The 18248-nt window shown below is 46.7% G+C and overlaps 1 protein-coding gene across 1 annotated transcript in view; it reads right to left on the reverse strand.

Annotated features, from left to right (window-relative positions):
• Positions 1-18248, reverse strand: part of P3H1 (prolyl 3-hydroxylase 1) — a 355045-nt gene that overhangs the window by 59247 nt on the left and 277550 nt on the right. Inside the window, exon 11 of the mRNA XM_063942954.1 lies at positions 6594-6744. Coding sequence (XP_063799024.1) covers positions 6594-6744 — 151 coding nt within the window. The remainder of the gene's footprint in view (positions 1-6593; positions 6745-18248) is intronic.

Genomic DNA, 18248 nt, shown 5'->3' on the forward strand with positions numbered 1-18248 from the left:
GGGACGAGTCCTCAATTCCGCCCTATCCATATGGAAAATCAGATCAGGGCTTTTACAAGACAAAGCCGCCAATTCTGACACACGCCTGGCCGAAGCCAAGGCCAACAGCATGACCACTTTCCACGTGAGATATTTTAGTTCCACGGTTTTAAGTGGTTCAAACCAATGCGACTTTAGGAAATCCAACACCACGTTGAGATCCCAAGGTGCCACTGGGGGTACAAAAGGGGGCTGAATATGCAGCACTCCCTTAACAAATGTCTGAACTTCAGGTAGTGAAGCCAGTTCTTTTTGGAAGAAAATCGATAGAGCCGAAATCTGGACCTTAATGGAACCCAATTTTAGGCCCATAGTCACCCCTGACTGTAGGAAGTGCAGAAATCGACCTAGCTGAAATTCCTCCGTTGGGGCCTTCCTGGCCTCACACCACGCAACATATTTCCGCCATATGCAGTGATAATGGTTTGCGGTCACTTCTTTCCTAGCTTTAATAAGCGTAGGGATAACTTTCTCCGGAATGCCCTTTTCCTTCAGGATCCGGCGTTCAACCGCCATGCCGTCAAACGCAGCCGTGGTAAGTCTTGGAACAGACAGGGCCCCTGCTGCAGCAGGTCCTGTCTGAGCGGCAGAGGCCATGGGTCCTCTGAGATCATTTCTTGAAGTTCTGGGTACCAAGCTCTTCTTGGCCAATCCGGAACAATGAGTATAGTTCTTACTCCTCTCCTTCTTATTAGTCTCAGTACCTTGGGTATGAGAGGCAGAGGAGGGAACACATACACCGACCGGTACACCCCCGGTGTTACCAGAGCGTCCACAGCTAACGCCTGAGGGTCCCTTGACCTGGCGCAATATCTTTTTAGCTTTTTGTTGAGGCGGGACGTCATCATGTCCACCTGTGGCCTTTCCCACCGGTGTACAATCATTTGGAAGACTTCTGGATGAAGTCCTAACTCTCCCGGGTGGAGGTCGTGTCTGCTGAGAAAGTCTGCTTCCCAGTTGTCCACTCCGGAAATGAACACTGCTGACAGTGCTAACACATGATTTTCCGCCCATCGGAGAATCCTTGTGGCTTCTGCCATTGCCATCCTGCTTCTTGTGCCGCCCTGTCGGTTTACATGGGCGACCGCCGTGATGTTGTCTGACTGGATCAGCACCGGCTGGTGTTGAAGCAGGGGTCTTGCCTGACTTAGGGCATTGTAAATGGCCCTTAGTTCCAGAATATTTATGTGTAGGGAAGTCTCCTGACTTGTCCATAGTCCCTGGAAGTTTCTTCCCTGTGTGACTGCCCCCCAACCTCGAAGGCTGGCATCCGTGGTCACCAGGACCCAGTCCTGTATGCCGAATCTGCGGCCCTCTAGAAGATGAGCACTCTGCAGCCACCACAACAGCGACACCCTGGTCCTTGGAGACGGGGTTATCAGCCGATGCATCTTTCCCAGGACTCGCGTGCAGTGGTGCACGACACCTGTTTTGGTTTTAGGAGGTCTCTGACTAGAGATGACAACTCCTTGGCCTTCTCCTCCGGGAGAAATACTTTTTCCTGTTCTGTGTCCAGAACCATCCCCAGGAACAGTAGACGCGTTGTAGGAACCAGCTGCGACTTTGGAATATTCAGGATCCAGCCGTGCTGTTGTAGCACTTCCCGAGCTAGTGCTACACCGATCAACAACTGTTCCCTGGACCTCGCCTTTATAAGGAGATCGTCCAAGTACGGGATAATTAAAACTCCCTTTCTCCGAAGGAGTATCATCATTTCGGCCATTACCTTGGCAAATACCCTTGGTGCCGTTGACAGACCAAACGGCAACGTCTGGAATTGGTAATGACAGTCCTGTACCACAAATCTGCAGTACTCCTGGTGAGGAGGGTAAATGGGGACATGCAGGTAAGCATCCTTGATGTCTAGTGATACCATGGAATCGCCCTCGTCCAGGCTTGCAATCACCGCCCTGAGCGATTCCATCTTGAACTTGAACCTTCTTATATAAGTGTTCAAGGATTTTAATTTTAAAATGGGTCTCACCGAACCGTCCGGTTTCGGTACCACAAACATTGTGGAATAGTAACCCCGTCCTTGTTGAAGGAGGGGTACCTTGATTATCACCTGCTGAGAATACAGCTTGTGAATCGCCTCCAGCACTGCCTCCCTGTCCGGGGGAGCTGTCGGCAAGGCAGATTTGAGGAAATGGCGAGGGGGAGACGTCTCGAATTCCAGCTTGTACCCCTGAGATACTACTTGTAGAATCCAGGGATCCACCCGTGAGCGAGCCCACTGGTCGCTGAAGTTCTTGAGACGGGCCCCCGCCGTACCTGGCTCCGCCTGTGGAGCCCCAGCGTCATGCGGTGGACTTAGAGGAAGCAGGGGAGGACTTTTGTTCCTGGGAACTGGCTGTATGTTGCAGCTTTTTCCCTCTACCTCTGCCTCTGGGCAGAAAGGACGCGCCTCTAACCCGCTTGCCTTTCTGGGGCCGAAAGGACTGTACCTGATAATACGGTGCTTTCTTTGGCTGTGAGGGAACATGGGGTAAAAATGCTGACTTCCCAGCTGTCGCTGTGGAAACGAGGTCCGAGAGACCATCCCCAAACAACTCCTCACCCTTGTAAGGCAATACTTCCATGTGCCTTTTAGAATCTGCATCTCCTGTCCACTGCCGAGTCCACAATCCTCTCCTGTTGGAAGAAAGTTTGAAATAGTACCCAACAGTGCGCATAGGCAGCTAGTCAGTGCAGTATCTTAAAGGGGCTTTCCCAACCCCATATACAGGTGATAGAAGCAAAAAAGAAAGGAAAAGATATTACTTCACCAGCGCCTGCCCCGTTTGTAGCGGGGGTAATCCACCTCTTACTCTCCGATAAATTCTCCTAAATTAGGAGTGTTCGTATCAATTGATTACCGGAAAAAATAGAGGAAAAAGCAGAGAGTAGTGTGATATCGTAAAAACAAGCACTTTAATTAACACATCATTCTAAAAACATGTAAAATAGGATTCCAATATGGAAAAATACTGGTCAATGACACAGCATGTGTCAGCAATGGACATAGACATTCACATTAAAATAGTCCACCCTCATGAGAGGAACAGAAGCAATGGCTGATTACCGATTCCCGGTGTACTGAAGCGCATGTAAATCTCGGTGGTCTCTCCCAGCTGCAGCATGGGGATCTCCCGGTCTCAGTGTTTCCAGGCGTCGGTTCAGTCCATAAGCGCCAGTGTCAGCATGTGGGGGAAGTACTTCCCCCACATGCTGACACTGACGCTTATGGACTGAACCGACGCCTGGAAACACTGAGACCGGGAGATCCCCATGCTGCAGCTGGGAGAGACCACCGAGATTTACATGCGCTTCAGTACACCGGGAATCGGTAATCAGCCATTGCTTCTGTTCCTCTCATGAGGGTGGACTATTTTAATGTGAATGTCTATGTCCATTGCTGACACATGCTGTGTCATTGACCAGTATTTTTCCATATTGGAATCCTATTTTACATGTTTTTAGAATGATGTGTTAATTAAAGTGCTTGTTTTTACGATATCACACTATTCTCTGCTTTTTCCTCTATTTTTTCCGGTAATCAATTGATACGAACACTCCTAATTTAGGAGAATTTATCGGAGAGTAAGAGGTGGATTACCCCCGCTACAAACGGGGCAGGCGCTGGTGAAGTAATATCTTTTCCTTTCTTTTTTGCTTCTATCACAATCCTCTCCTGGCAGAAATGGACATTGCGTTTATTTTAGATGCCAGCCGGCAAATATCCCTCTGTGCATCTCTCACGTACAAGACAGCGTCTTTAATATGCTCTACGGTTAGCAATATAGTGTCCCTGTCTAGGGTATCAATGTTTTCCGACAGGGAATCTGACCACGCAGCTGCAGCACTGCACATCCATGCTGAAGAAATAGCCGGTCTCAGTATAATACCTGAGTGTGTATATACAGACTTCAGGATAGCCTCCTGCTTTCTATCTGCAGGCTCCTTTAGGGCGGCCGTGTCCGGAGACGGTAGTGCCACCTTTTGACAGACGTGTGAGCGCTTTATCCACCCTAGGGGATGTCTCCCAACGTGACCTGTCCTCTGGCGGGAAAGGGTACGCCATTAGTAACTTTTTAGAAATTACCAGTTTCTTATCGGGGGAAGCCCACGCTTCTTCACACACTTCATTTAATTCATCAGATGGGTGAAAAACCACTGGTAGATTTTTCTCCCCAAACATAATACCCTTTTTTGTGGTACCTGGGATAATATCAGAAATATGCAACACATTTTTCATTGCCGTAATCATGTAACGGGTGGCTCTATTGGAATGTACACTAGTCTTCATCATCGTCGACACTGGAGTCAGTATCCGTGTCGACATCTGTGTCTGCCATCTGAGGTAGCGGGCATTTTAGAGCCCCTGATGGCTTTAGAGACGTCTGGGCAGGTACAGGCTGAGAAGCCGGCTGTCCCACATCTGCTATGTCGTCAAACCTTTTATGTAAGGAGTCGACACTGTCGCGTAATTCCTTCCACATAACCATCCACTCAGGTGTCGACCCCGCAGGGGGTGACATCACATTTATCGGTACCTGCTCCGCCTCCACATAAGCCTCCTCATCAAACATGTCGACACAGCCGTACCGACACACCGCACACACACAGGGAATGCTCAGACTGAAGACAGGACCCCACAAAGCCCTTTGGGGAGACAGAGAGAGAAGATGCCAGCACACACCAGAGCGCTATATAACACAGGGATTAACACTATAACTGAGTGATTTTCCCTTATAGCTGCTTATATGTATACTACTGCGCCTAAATTTAGTGCCCCCCCTCTCTTTTTTACCCTTTGTAGTCTTGAAACTGCAGGGGAGAGCCTGGGAGCGATCCTTCCAGAGGAGCTGTGAGGGAAAAATGGCGCCAGTGTGCTGAGGGAGATAGCTCCGCCCCTTTTTCGGCGGACTTCTCCCGCTTTTTTATGGATATCTGGCAGGGGTATTTTTCACATATATAGCCTCTAAGACTATATTATGTGAGTTTTATGCCAGCAAGGTGTTTAATATTGCTGCTCAGGGCCGCGGGCCGCCGTCCCCCCCCCCCCCCCCCCCGCCCTGCACCCATCAGTGACCGGAGTGTGAGGTGTGCATGAGGAGCAATGGCGCACAGCTGCAGTGCTGTGCGCTACCTTGTTGAAGACCGAAGTCTTCTGCCGCCGATTTCCAGGACCATCTTCTTGCTTCTGGCTCTGTAAGGGGGACGGCGGCGCGGCTCCGGGACCGGACGACCGAGGCTGGGCCTGTGTTCGATCCCTCTGGAGCTAATGGTGTCCAGTAGCCTAAGAAGCCCAAGCTAGCTGCAAGCAGGTAGGTTCGCTTCTTCTCCCCTTAGTCCTTCGTAGCAGTGAGTCTGTTGCCAGCAGATCTCACTGAAAATAAAAAACCTAAAAGTATACTTTCTTTTCTAGGAGCTCAGGAGAGCCCCTAGTGTGCATCCAGCTCAGCCGGGCACAAGATTCTAACTGAGGTCTGGAGGAGGGTCATAGTGGGAGGAGCCAGTGCACACCAGGTAGTCCTAAAGCTTTCTTTAGTTGTGCCCAGTCTCCTGCGGAGCCGCTATTCCCCATGGTCCTTATGGAGTCCCAGCATCCACTTAGGACATCAGAGAAATACATTTTAAATACACTATACTGTTGGATTTATTGTCTCAGCAAGACACAGTAGTGCAGTTTCTTTGACTTTTGGATCCGAGAAATCCAACATGTTGGAAATCCTCAATTTGCTGATTACAACAAAAAACATACTCTGCGTTTCTGAACGCTGATAGCCATCGTTACAACCTGCCAGTAATATATGGCCCCCATGACTTTTACTCTGTCTACGGCAAGACTGGGGAAATATTTTCAAAGCAGTTGCGTCCAGGTCAGTTTTACATAGCACCATCTGACTGCCATTTACACGGGATGCGGTTATGTGACCGGCGGTCCCAATACAGTCGCCGGGATCCCGCACACTCAATAGCCCAACGGTCGGCATGCCGACCAACAGGCACTATTCCCACTCGTGGGTGTCCACGACACCCATAGTGGGAATAGAACCTGTGGCGAGCACGAGCCCGCTGTGTGGCGAGCAGCAGCAGGCCCGCAAGGGGCTTCCTTGCACTTGCCCCTCTCCCCCCGGCCATCTCAAAGCCAAGATCTCCCGACCGCCAGTCACAATACAGACGCTGGAGTCCCACAAAACTCAATAGCGTGGGAATAGAACCTGTGGCGAGCATAGCTTCCTTGCGCTCGCATCCCCCCCACCCCCCCTCGCCGGCCATCTCAAAGACGGTATTCAGGCGTCAGTATGGGGACCAGCGGTCTCCTCACCGCCGGTCACCCATACCCAACCTATTACACTGGTGGATGACTGAAATCGCTATATGTTTTTATTTTCACCAACAGACTTGGTTGCTATTAACGTAGCAGGAAACAAATGTGAAATATTTTATTTAATAAAAAAAAAAAACCATATAATGTGCCCGATGGTAATACAGTTGTTGAGGAAATGGCTAAAAGGATTAGGGTGATTATTTCAGCAGCAACCATAAAAGTTATTCTTGAGTTACGGTACCTTCAATAGCTGTCCTGCAGACCAGATGAGAATAAGAAAAATACAGCGGGACTTCTAAGCGGAAGTAAGACTCCACCACACGCCTTACTTTCTCTGTAACATTATAGTAGAGGTGTGCACTCTTCAGTGGGACTTTTCCTTCTTGTCCCAGCTAAAAGTAATAAACACAATACAGAGCTTACTATAGGTGTATAATGGGAAAATAGGATTTTGGTACTTACCAGGTAAATCCTTTTCTTTGAATCCATAGGGGGCACTGGAGTACTCTTGGGATATGGACGGCTTCCACAGGAAGTAGGCACTGAATAAATTAATTTTGGAACTATACCTCCCCTCCATATCCCTGAGTACCTCAGTGTTTTTTACTGAGCTGAACAGGAGCGATAGAGAGGTTGACAATGGAGCATTACATATAACATAACTGACAACAATAAAGTTGACCCAACATTACTGACAACTAAACAGTTGACACCATAACTTGTTAATCTGAACCAGTCGGTGAAAGTGTGTTACCATAAGATCTACTGAACCTACCACAAACCAGGTAAACTGCTCTGGGTGGGCGTCCAGTGCCCCCTATGGATTCAAAGAAAAGGATTTACCTGGTAAGTACCAAAATCCTATTTTCTTTTTCATCCACTAGGGGTCACTGGAGTACTCTTGGGACGTACCAAAGTTTCCCCCCGCCGGCGGGAGAGCTGTTTGGCACTTGTAACACTAGGCGGCCAAAGCTAGATGCTGATGCCGCAAACGTATCAAACTTGTAGAGGCGCACAAACGTGTGCACCGAAGACCATGTAGCCGCCCGACAAAGCTGTGTCGTAAAAGCTCCACGACTCGCTGACCATGATGTTCCCACAGCACGTGTGGAATGAGCTGTTATCGATGTAGGCGGCTGTAACCTAGCATGAAGGTAAGCCTGACGTATGGTCACTTTAATCCAACTGGATAAGGTCTGCCTAGAAGCTGGCCAACCCATCTTGGCAGCATCATAGAGAGCAAACAACGTATCCGTCTTACGAACGGTCGACGTTCGGGATACATAAATGCGTAAAGCGCGTACCACATCCAACCTACCAGAGTCTCCTGTTAACATAGGAACTACTATTGGTTGATTGATGTGAAAAGATGACACTACCTTTGGTAGAAAAGCAGAATTCGCTCGGAATTCCGCTCTGTCATCATGAAACACTAAATACGGTGGTTTGCACGACAAAGCACCCAATCTGAAACACGCCTTGCTGACGCTAAGGCTAAAAGAAACATTATTTTCCCAAGTGAGAAATTTAATATCCACTTGTTGTAAGAGTTCATAATAAAAAGACTAAGAAATCTAAAAACCAGATTCAAGTCTTATGGCGCAGTAGGTAGAGTGAATGGAGGCTGAACTCTGAGGACACCCTGCATAAAAGGTGTGAACCGACGGCAATAGGGCCAATCTACTATGAGAATAAATGGACAACTCAGATATCCGCACTTTTAGTGTGGATAAATTCAGACCTCTATCTAACCTAGGCACGCCAAATTCTGTAATAATGAGCTGCCGTAACCGGCTTCCTAGCTCGTAACATGGTTGGAATAACCGATTCTGGAATGTCCTCTCTTCTTAAGAGGGCTGTCTCAACAGCCACCCCGTCAAACGCGGCCGCGCTAAAATCGGGTAAAAGGAATGGACCCTGCTGTAACAGGTCAGAACGTAGTGGGAGCGGCCAAAGACCGACTGCGAGTAGACCGCGGAGATGCGAGAACCAAGCTCTCCGAGGCCAAAGAGGCGTCACTAGTATAACTGTGACGGACTCCCTTTGATCCGTTTTAGCCACAGAGGGAGCAGCGGAAACGGTAGAAATAGATACACGAGACTGTATGGCCACGTGATTGTGAGAGCATCCACCGCCACTGCCTTTGGATCTCTCATTCTGGACACGACCTGGGGCGTTTGATGATTGTGGCGAGATGCCATCAGGTCCACCTGCGGGTAACTCCACTTCTGGACCAGCATGTGAAATACTTCTGGATTTAATGCCCATTCTCCTGGATGAAAATTCAGACGGCTGAGATAATCCGCCTCCCAGTTGTCCACTACCGGAATGACTACTGCCGACAATATCATTTGGTGATACTCGGCCCAATAGAGGATTCAAGCTACAGATGTGACAACTTACATCTTCGCATTTTTTTATTTTTATTTTTTTTATTTTATTTTATTTTTTTACAAATTTGGCACAACATGCAAAACACAGCTAAACTGTTTTTCATGAAAAGTGAGTGGATGAATTTTAAAATTTTTGTTTGCCATAAAAGAATATGTATAAAGTAACATATTAAGGAAGCAAATTTAAGAAAAAAACACAAGACATGACTAAATCTCCGAGTATATAGCATGCAAAACTGTGCCATACATGACGGGATATAGCAAAGATGTATGTGGACACATCTGTACTTCCCGCATTGCCATACGGCTTTTCGTTCCTCCTTGTTTGTTGATGTATGCGACTGCTGTCGCATTGTCTGACTGCACCTGAACAGCCTGAGCCTGCAGCCTGTGCACTACTTGTCATAGCGCATTGTAAATTGCCCGGAGTTCCAGGACATTTATAGACAGCAATCTTTCGTGATCCGCCCAGAGACCCTGGAGCTGATAATTTTGAACTACAGCTCCCCAACCTCTGAGACTTGCGTTCGCCGTGAGAATTATCCAATTCCAGGCACCGAACCGTTTCCCTGCGGTTAGATTCTGTACTTTGAGCCACCAGAGTAGAGACTCTCTGGCCCTTGGAGACAACCTCACTTCTGCAGTAAATCTGCAGATGCGAGCCCACTACTGTGCGAACACATCCAATTGAAAAGGACGTGAGTGAAGTCCTCCGAACTGAAGCGCTTCGAAAGCCGCCACCATTGTGTCTAATAGGCGAATGCACAAGTGAACCGAGACTGTGCGTGGCTTGAGCACTAATTGTACCAGATGACGAATTACCTGTACTTTCTGTTCGGGTATGTAAGTTCTTTGATTTACCGTATTGAGAATCATACCTAGGAATTGAAGTCGTTGAGACGGAATCAATCAGGAATTCGCGTAGACAATGGTAGGAAATCAGATTTTTCCTCCCCAAATGGTCTGCGATCTATCTCGTTTGGAATCGGACTCCGCCTGTTAGGAACGTAGCCAAAGTGGACGTTATGCGCTACTAGCGAAGCTGAAAACGCAAGAACCAACTGCCAACGTCCAAAGAAGCTGTAGGCAGCAAGAAGTGTAAGGTGGTCTTTATTTAGGGCAAACCTGAACTGGAATGCCCTGCCACTACAGCCTTGTTACCTCATCCCCTACCAAAGCAGGGCGAAGCAACAGCCCTACTGCTGTGTAGGGTATACTCCGATATGTAGTAAAACACCCAATAATTGCAATTGTCTCTGATTGGAAATTGTTCAGCCTTCGCTGAGAACCTGACGTACTGGCCTGGTGCTATGAGGGCTGGCGGCAAATCGACCGCAACAATGTAACTGAAACTGTCTGCTTTACGCAGAGTACTAACCACTATACGATCACGGCAACTTAAACGAGCCAGGTAGGAGACGACCTACAATCCTGTTATCCATATTCAGATGCGTTATACATTGCGCCACTGGCCCAGATTCGTATTTGTTCGACACACTGTGTGACCGACTTTGCAGCGAAGCTGCTTGTTTGATTATGCCTTAGACTTAGTGATCATGTACTCCAACCAGTAAGTACACCACGGAAGTAACGTGTGTATAAACCTGCATTACCGTGCATGTGGTTACCAGCAATAGTGAATCTTCCTGTAGAGTCATGCTGTACAAAACAATTAATAAATTAAACTCCTAACAACACCCCGCTCCTCCAGAGTCTAAGTGTTGTAGGGCAGCAACTTCCGAGAAAGAACCAGGAAGTAACATTAAAAGCAAAAAATGGTCCTACCATGGCTTTTTTTTTTTTTTTTAAACACCTGTTAAACCAGGATCTGAACCAGTGTCCATGCAAACACAATGTTCACTGTGGCCGGAAACCTAACCACTTGGCTACAGAGCCACCTGTAAAACAATAAGCAAAGCTGCTGCAGGTGTGGCCATGTTTGCAGTGCTCAACAGATACTGTTAATAAGCACTGAGTGCTGACCAATTATTCTTGCTTACTGCAAAATAGATTTTTAATGTCAGCAAATTATATATATATATATATATATATATATATATATATATATATATATATATATATATATATATACACACACACACACATACATACAACAATGTATATTCACACATATTCAGACTTTAATAAATATATATATATATATATATAAATATATATATATATATATATATATATATGCATACATACACACTATATATATACACATATACACCTATCCTGATACACAGGTATAACACATTTTTACAAGTCTGAAACTAAATGTGACCTCACACAGGCTTAAAACCTGAGATGACTGCTGCTTGACCACAGCTTAGTTAATGGGCCCTTCTAGTGGCCGGCGCCGGGAGCGCGCTCTGGAGAGCTATCCTGACTGTAAAACCTATGGTAGGTTTATATTGATAGTGTAAGCCCAAACTGAGCTATTTTTAACAGTTTAAACTAGCATGTATCACTGGTAGTACACTGGTGATACCTGTGATACATGTATATAGGTGATCACTGGTGATACATGTGATACATGTATGTAGGTGATCACTGGTGATACATGATACTAGCATGTATCACTGGTAGTTGGATCACCAGATTCCCCCAGATGGCAAAACAGTATGCAACCCTTGCTTAGCTTCCAATCTCAGATGAGTTTGTCCAGTGTGGTGTGGCTGTAGATTAAAAAATACCTACAGCACCTTGTACTCCCAGGTGGCTAATCAGGCCCAACCCTGCTTAGCTTCCAAGCTCAGATGAGTTTGGGCGTATCCAGTGTGGTGTGGCTGTAGATTAAAAATACCTACAGCACCTTGTACTCCCAGGTGGCTAATCAGGCCCAACACTGCTTAGCTTCCAAAATCAGATGAGATTGGGCGTATCCAGTGTGGTGTGGCCAAGTAAATTAAGCCAAAGCTGCTGCAGGTGAGACCTGAACTCATACTGCTCCACAGATACTGTTTTATAAGCACCATGTGCTGACCAAATGTTATAACATATCTTACTTTACAACAATGAACAAAGCCAGTATTTGGCTGCCACGACCATGATTCAGATTTGCAGTCTTTAGGATAATATCATTATAAACAGTTATGATATAAATAATTATGTATATCCATGTTTTAGACATGGCAAGGAAACTGCTTATTAGTAATTGCTGGTGTCTTACTCATGCAGACAGACAATACAAAAACAAAACAAAAACAAAGACAGACAACTTGCACGACTCAGTAATTATAGCACTAAGTTGTCTCTATAAATATATATCTGGCCAAGTGCAGTGCACGCCAGCCATATGCCTGCTCCCAAATTCCCCTTAACACCCCTGCGCCTTCAATGGAGGAGAGATGTACACAGGAAATTCTGGAAATACAACAGGAAACATGGTTAATCTTGTTTTAACAAAGACTTCATAGCCTATTGTAATACATATGCAGCGCTGCTGTATTCCCTTATCAATAAGAGTTGAATCATGAGATTTTATCCAGTGACCCTGACATTTCTGTGTGCAGGGAACATCACTGTGGCAGCAAAGTTACTCACTATAAGAAACCTGCCTTTTGACTCTCATTTGTGTGCCCCCCCATGCTCCGTATACCGTTCTCTATACACGGAGCCGGGCTATGGTGGAGAGGGAGCCCAAAGCGGCATCGAGGGCCTGGGCCACACACACACACATACACACAGTATCCCACACAGTGGGGCGGCAGCGTGAGCTGACCGCCCCGTTCAACATACCTGGACCCTGTGGTGAGGGCTATGACGGGCCTTCTCTGTAAGTTCCGTCCAGCCTTTACTGCAGGTTTTAGTCCTGCACATGGTAGTGAGGGAGCTCTTTTTAGAGAGGTCCGACAACCACAGCTGCTAAAGCAGCCTTCACTATCCCTGACCCACGCCTATTGGAAAGGAGGATGGGATGTGGTAAATCGTTGAAAAAAGAAAAACTTAGAAAAAAATCCAATGAAATGTGGACCTCTGTGGCAGCAAAGCCACAAGCCTACTAACTGCGTCGAGCACAGAAAAAACACTGAGGTACTCAGGGATATGGAGGGGAGGTATAGTTCCAAAATTAATTTATTCAGTGCCTACTTCCTGTGGAAGCCGTCCATATCCCAAGAGTACTCCAGTGACCCCTAGTGGATGAAAAAGAAAAACATACAATTGTGACACACAGAAAAACAAAATGGGTGCAGTTTGCCCCTTTTTTTCGCCATAACAAAACCAAGTAATTCTTGTTTTATATACAGTGTGAGGACACAGAAGTTTTTATAATGCATCAACAGTGGTAATAAAAATGGGAAAATGGAACCAGTTGGTCCCAGTTTTCCTCAATTGTTGGTCTCAATTACATATATAAATGGTTAATACAGCCATTACCCCTCCACTCACTCCTGGTGTAATCTAGAGGGAAACGTTACACAAGAACACCATTACAGATACTCTTACCCATTCAGCTAAAGCTGCATCTACAGAAAAATTAGTGGAAAGCAGACTCCATTCCATCTGGGTAATGGGTACATATCCAATTCTTCTATGGCAAGTATGGGACTTCAATGCCACAGCATTACTACTATGTACACTAAAACTCCATGTAACAGTTGAGATATATTCATTATCCATGACACCTTAAAATGGTACACCGTTAAATAACATTCAGAATGTTGAAACGAACAGGAGGTAAACATTGAATTTGTCAACATTCTTAATGGTACAATTTTAGGGTTAGGTTAGGTTGACATACCGTATATTGGGCCTAATACAGACATGATCGCAGCAGCAAAACTTTTCTGTATTGGGCAAAACCATGTGCATTGCAGGTGGGACAGATGTAACATGTGCAGAGAGAGTTAGATTTGGGTGGGGAGTGTTCAAACTGAAATCTAAATTGCAGTGTAAAAATAAAGCAGCCAGTATTTACTCTGCTCAGAAACAAAATAACCCACCCAAATCTAATGCTCTCTGCACATGTTATATCTGCCCCACCTACAGTGGACTGGTTTTGCCCATTACAGAAAACTTTTGCTGATGCGATCAGGTCTGAATTAGGCCCATTGTCATGGACAATGTTGACAATCTGTATGTCAACATTTGGCATGTCAAGCTCCCTTCAGTCAACATGCAGACCACGTCGACATGCTGAATGTCGAATTTTTATACCACACAATTTAAAGTGGTATCTGGGTAAAGATATCAGGTAGGAAAATATACGTTATGGTAAGAACTTACCGTTGATAATGGTATATCTCCTATGTCCACAGGTTTCCACAGGATAACAATGGGACACGATGGAGCGACAGCGGATTGGCACCAAACGATCACAAGCTTTCAGTCCTCCCAGTATGCAATGGGCTTGTCCATATATCCCCACCCACTGGCTCAGGCAAATCAGTTGTATTCCAAAGCATTTAGGCAGGAACATTATGTAGAACCCTATTCAGGCGAGAAGAACACACATGCACACCCTTCCGTACAAGAAGGAAGAGGTTTAGTGAGTAGAAAGATCCTCAAGTCAGGTGTGTCAGGGTGGGATCCCTGTGGACATAGGCGAAATACCGTTATCAACAGTAAGTTCTTACCATAACGTATATTTCTCCGGCAGGGTCCACAGGATAACAATGGGACTTCCCAAAGCAATTTTTAGTGGTGGGGACGCTCCTGATTAGAATAGGGGAACCTTACGCCCGAATTCAGCATCATGAGAGGCAAAAGTATCCAAGGCATAATGTCTGATGAATGTGTTATTGGAAGCCATGTGGCCGCCTTACATATCTGTTCTGCTCAAGCACAATGTTGTGCTGCCCAAGAAGGACCTTCCTTACGTGTAGAGTGAGCAGAGACATTAGCCGGAACAGGGAGATCAGCTTGAGAATGTACTTCTGAAATAGTCATTTCGAAGCCATCTTGCTTGCGTCTGTTTAGTAGCAGGCCATCCCCTCTTGTGAAATCCGTAGAAGACGAAGAAAGAATTTGTCTTTCTGATGGCACTGGTTCGATCCATGTAGATCCTTAATGCCCGGACTACATCCAGCGACGCATCTCCCGCAGAAAATCCCGATTCCTGAAAAAACCGGGACCACAATATCTCCATTAAGGTGGAATATAGACCCCACTTAGGAAGATACCCAGACCTAGATCTGAGAACTACTTTATCTGGATAAACATCAGAAAAGGAGATTAACATGACAGTGCTCCTAAATATGACACTCTTCTAGCCGATGCCATAGTCAGCAGAAAGAGAACTTTAGCTGTCAACCATTTAAAATCAACTTTATTTAGTGGTTCAAACAGAGCAACTTTGACAGGCTTTGAGGACTCTATTTAGGTCCCCAGACCCTGTAGTAGGAACAAAAGAAGGTTGAATGCGCAGCATTCCCTGGGAAAAAGTGCGCACATCCTGCAATTTGGCATTTTTCTTTCGGAACCATACAGTCAATGCTGATACTTGTATTCCCAAGGAAGTCACCCCTAAACCTCTATCCATTCCTGCCTGAAGGAATGCTAGAACCCTGGAAAATCTGCACGATTTCGGGTCCATACTTCTTCCATTGTACCAATAAATATAGGCTTGCTATATTTGGTGAAAAATACGAGCCAAGGAAGTTTTCCTTGCTTTGAGCATCTGTGAGAATCCTCTGGATTTCAGGATATAGATTTCAAGAGCCACGCCGTGAAGACAGTCGATCCAGATATCTGTGATAACAAGGACCCTGTCTTAGTAGATCTGGGCGTAGAGGAAACAGAAAAGGCATTCATTATTTTCTGCAGATCCGTGTACCAACGCCTTCTGGGCCAAGCCGGGGCTTATTAGGATCCCAGCCTCCTTGATGTATTTTCCTCACTACCCTGTGTAGCAGGATGATTTGAGAAAACACATAAGTGAAATGAAAATAGGATTTTAACACCTACCGGTAAATGCTTTTCTCTTAGTCCGTAGAGGATGCTGGGGACTCCAAAAGGACCATGGGGTATAGACGGGACCCGCAGGAGACATGGGCACTTTAAGACTTTAAATGGGCGTGAACTGGCTCCTCCCTCTATGCCCCTCCTCCAGACCTCAGTTATAGGAACTGTGCCCAGAGGAGACGGACATTTCGAGGAAAGGGATTTTGTTAAACTAAGGGTGAGACACATACCAGATCACACCACAACATGGCATTTCACTAAAACCAGTTAACAGTGTGAACCAACGAGATCAGCAACAAGCTGACCCTTACCAAAACACAACCTTTGTGTAACATAAGCAATAACTATATACAATTACTGCAGATAGAGTCCGCACTGGGACGGAGAAAAGGATTTACCGGTAGGTATTAAAATCCTATTTTCTCATACGTCCTAGAGGATGCTGGGGACTCCAAAAGGACCATGGGGTTTATACCAAAGCTCCAAACCGGGTGGGAAAGTGCGGATGACTCTGCAGCACCGATTGAGCAAACAGGAGGTCCTCATCAGCCAGGGTATCAAACTTGTAGAACTTTGCAAAAGTGTTTGACCCCGACCAAGTAGCTGCTCGGCAAAGCTGTAAAGCCGAAACACCTCGGGCAGCCGCCCAAGACGAGCCCACCTTCCTAGTGGAATGGGCTTTCACCGATTTCGGTAACGGCAAACCAGCCGTAGAATGAGCCTGCTGAATCGTATTACAGATCCAGCGTGCAATAGTCTGCTTAGAAGCAGGAGCGCCAACCTTGTTGGCCACATACAGGACAAACAGTGCCTCTGTCTTCCTAACCCGAGCCGTTCTGGCTACATAAATTTTCAAAGCGCTGACCACATCAAGAGACTTGGAATCAGCCAAGGCTTCAGTAGCCACAGGCACCACAATAGGTTGGTTCAAGTGAAACGAAGAAACCACCTTTGGTAGAAATTGTTGACGAGTTCTCAACTCTGCTCTATCGTCATGGAAAATCAGATAGGGACTTTTGTGAGACAAAGCCGCCAATTCGGACACCCGCCTTGCGGACGCCAAGGCCAATAGCATGACCACCTTCCAAGTGAGAAATTTCAACTCAACCGTTTGTAAAGGTTCAAACCAATGTGACGTAAGGAACTGTAACACCACATTAAGGTCCCACGGTGCCACAGTGGGCACAAACGGAGGTTGGATGTGTAGCACGCCTTTCACGAAAGTCTGCACTTCTGGAAGTGAGGCCAATTCCCTTTGAAAGAAAATTGATAAGGCCGACACCTGCACTTTAATGGAGCCTAACTTCAGGCCCGCATCCACACCTGCTTGCAAAAAGTGGAGAAAACACCCCAGCTGAAATTCTTCTGTAGGAGTCTTCTTGGATTCACACCAAGACACATATTTTCTCCAAATACGGTGATAATGCTTCGCCGTTACCTCCTTTCTAGCTTTGAGCAGAGTGGGGATGACTTCCCCGGGAATACCCTTCCTAGCTAGGATTTGGCGTTCAACCACCATGCCGTCAAACGCAACTGCGGTAAGTCCTAGAACACACACGGCCGTTGCTGTAACAGATCCTCACTGAGAGGAAGAGGCCAGGGATCTCCTGTGAGTAATTCCTGAAGATCCGGATACCAGGCCCTCCGTGGCCAATCTGGAACAACGAGTATCGTCCGAACCCTTGTTCTTCTTATGATCCTTAATACCTTTGGGATGAGTGGAAACGGAGGGAACACATAGACCGACTGAAACACCCACGGTGTCACTAGTGCGTCCACTGCTATTGCTTGAGGGTCCCTCGACCTGGAACTATATGTCCAAAGCTTCTTGTTGAGGCGAGACACCATCATATCTATTTGAGGAAGTCCCCAACGATTTGTCACTTCTGCAAAGATCTCTTGATGAAGACCCCACTCTCCTGGATGGAGATCGTGTCTGCTGAGGAAGTCTGATTCCCAGTTGTCCACTCCTGGAATGAAGACCGCTGACAGAGCGCTTGCATGTTTTTCCGCCCAGCGAAGAATCTTGGTGGCCTCCGCCATCGCCGCTCTGCTCTTCATTCTGCCCTGGCGGTTTACGCACGCCACGGCTGTGATGTTGTCCGACTGAATCAGGACGGGCAGGTCGCGAAGAAGATGTTCCGCCTGCCGCAGGCCGTTGTAGATGGCCCTTAACTCCAGCACGTTTATGTGCAGACAAGCTTCCTGGCTTGACCATTTTCCCTGGAAATTCTGTCCCTGTGTGACTGCTCCCCAACCTCAGAGACTCGCGCCCGTGGTCACCAGAATCCAATCTTGGATTCCGAACCTGTGACCCTCTAGAAGGTGAGAACTTTGGAGCCACCACAGGAGAGAAACCCTGGCCCTGGGGGACAGGCTTATCTTCCGGTGCATCTGCAGATAGGACCCGGACCACTTGTCCAGCAGGTCCCACTGAAACGTTCTTGCATGGAACCTGCCAAACGGAATGGCCTCGTAGGCCGCCACCATTTTTCTCAGCACTCGAGTGCAGTGATGAATCGACACTCTTGGCGGTTTCAGAAGTTCCTTGACCATGTTCTGGATTTCCTGAGCTTTTTCCAATGGGAGAAAGA

The sequence above is a fragment of the Pseudophryne corroboree genome, chromosome 10 (genome assembly GCF_028390025.1).
Source record: "Pseudophryne corroboree isolate aPseCor3 chromosome 10, aPseCor3.hap2, whole genome shotgun sequence".
Taxonomy (NCBI): domain Eukaryota; kingdom Metazoa; phylum Chordata; class Amphibia; order Anura; family Myobatrachidae; genus Pseudophryne; species Pseudophryne corroboree.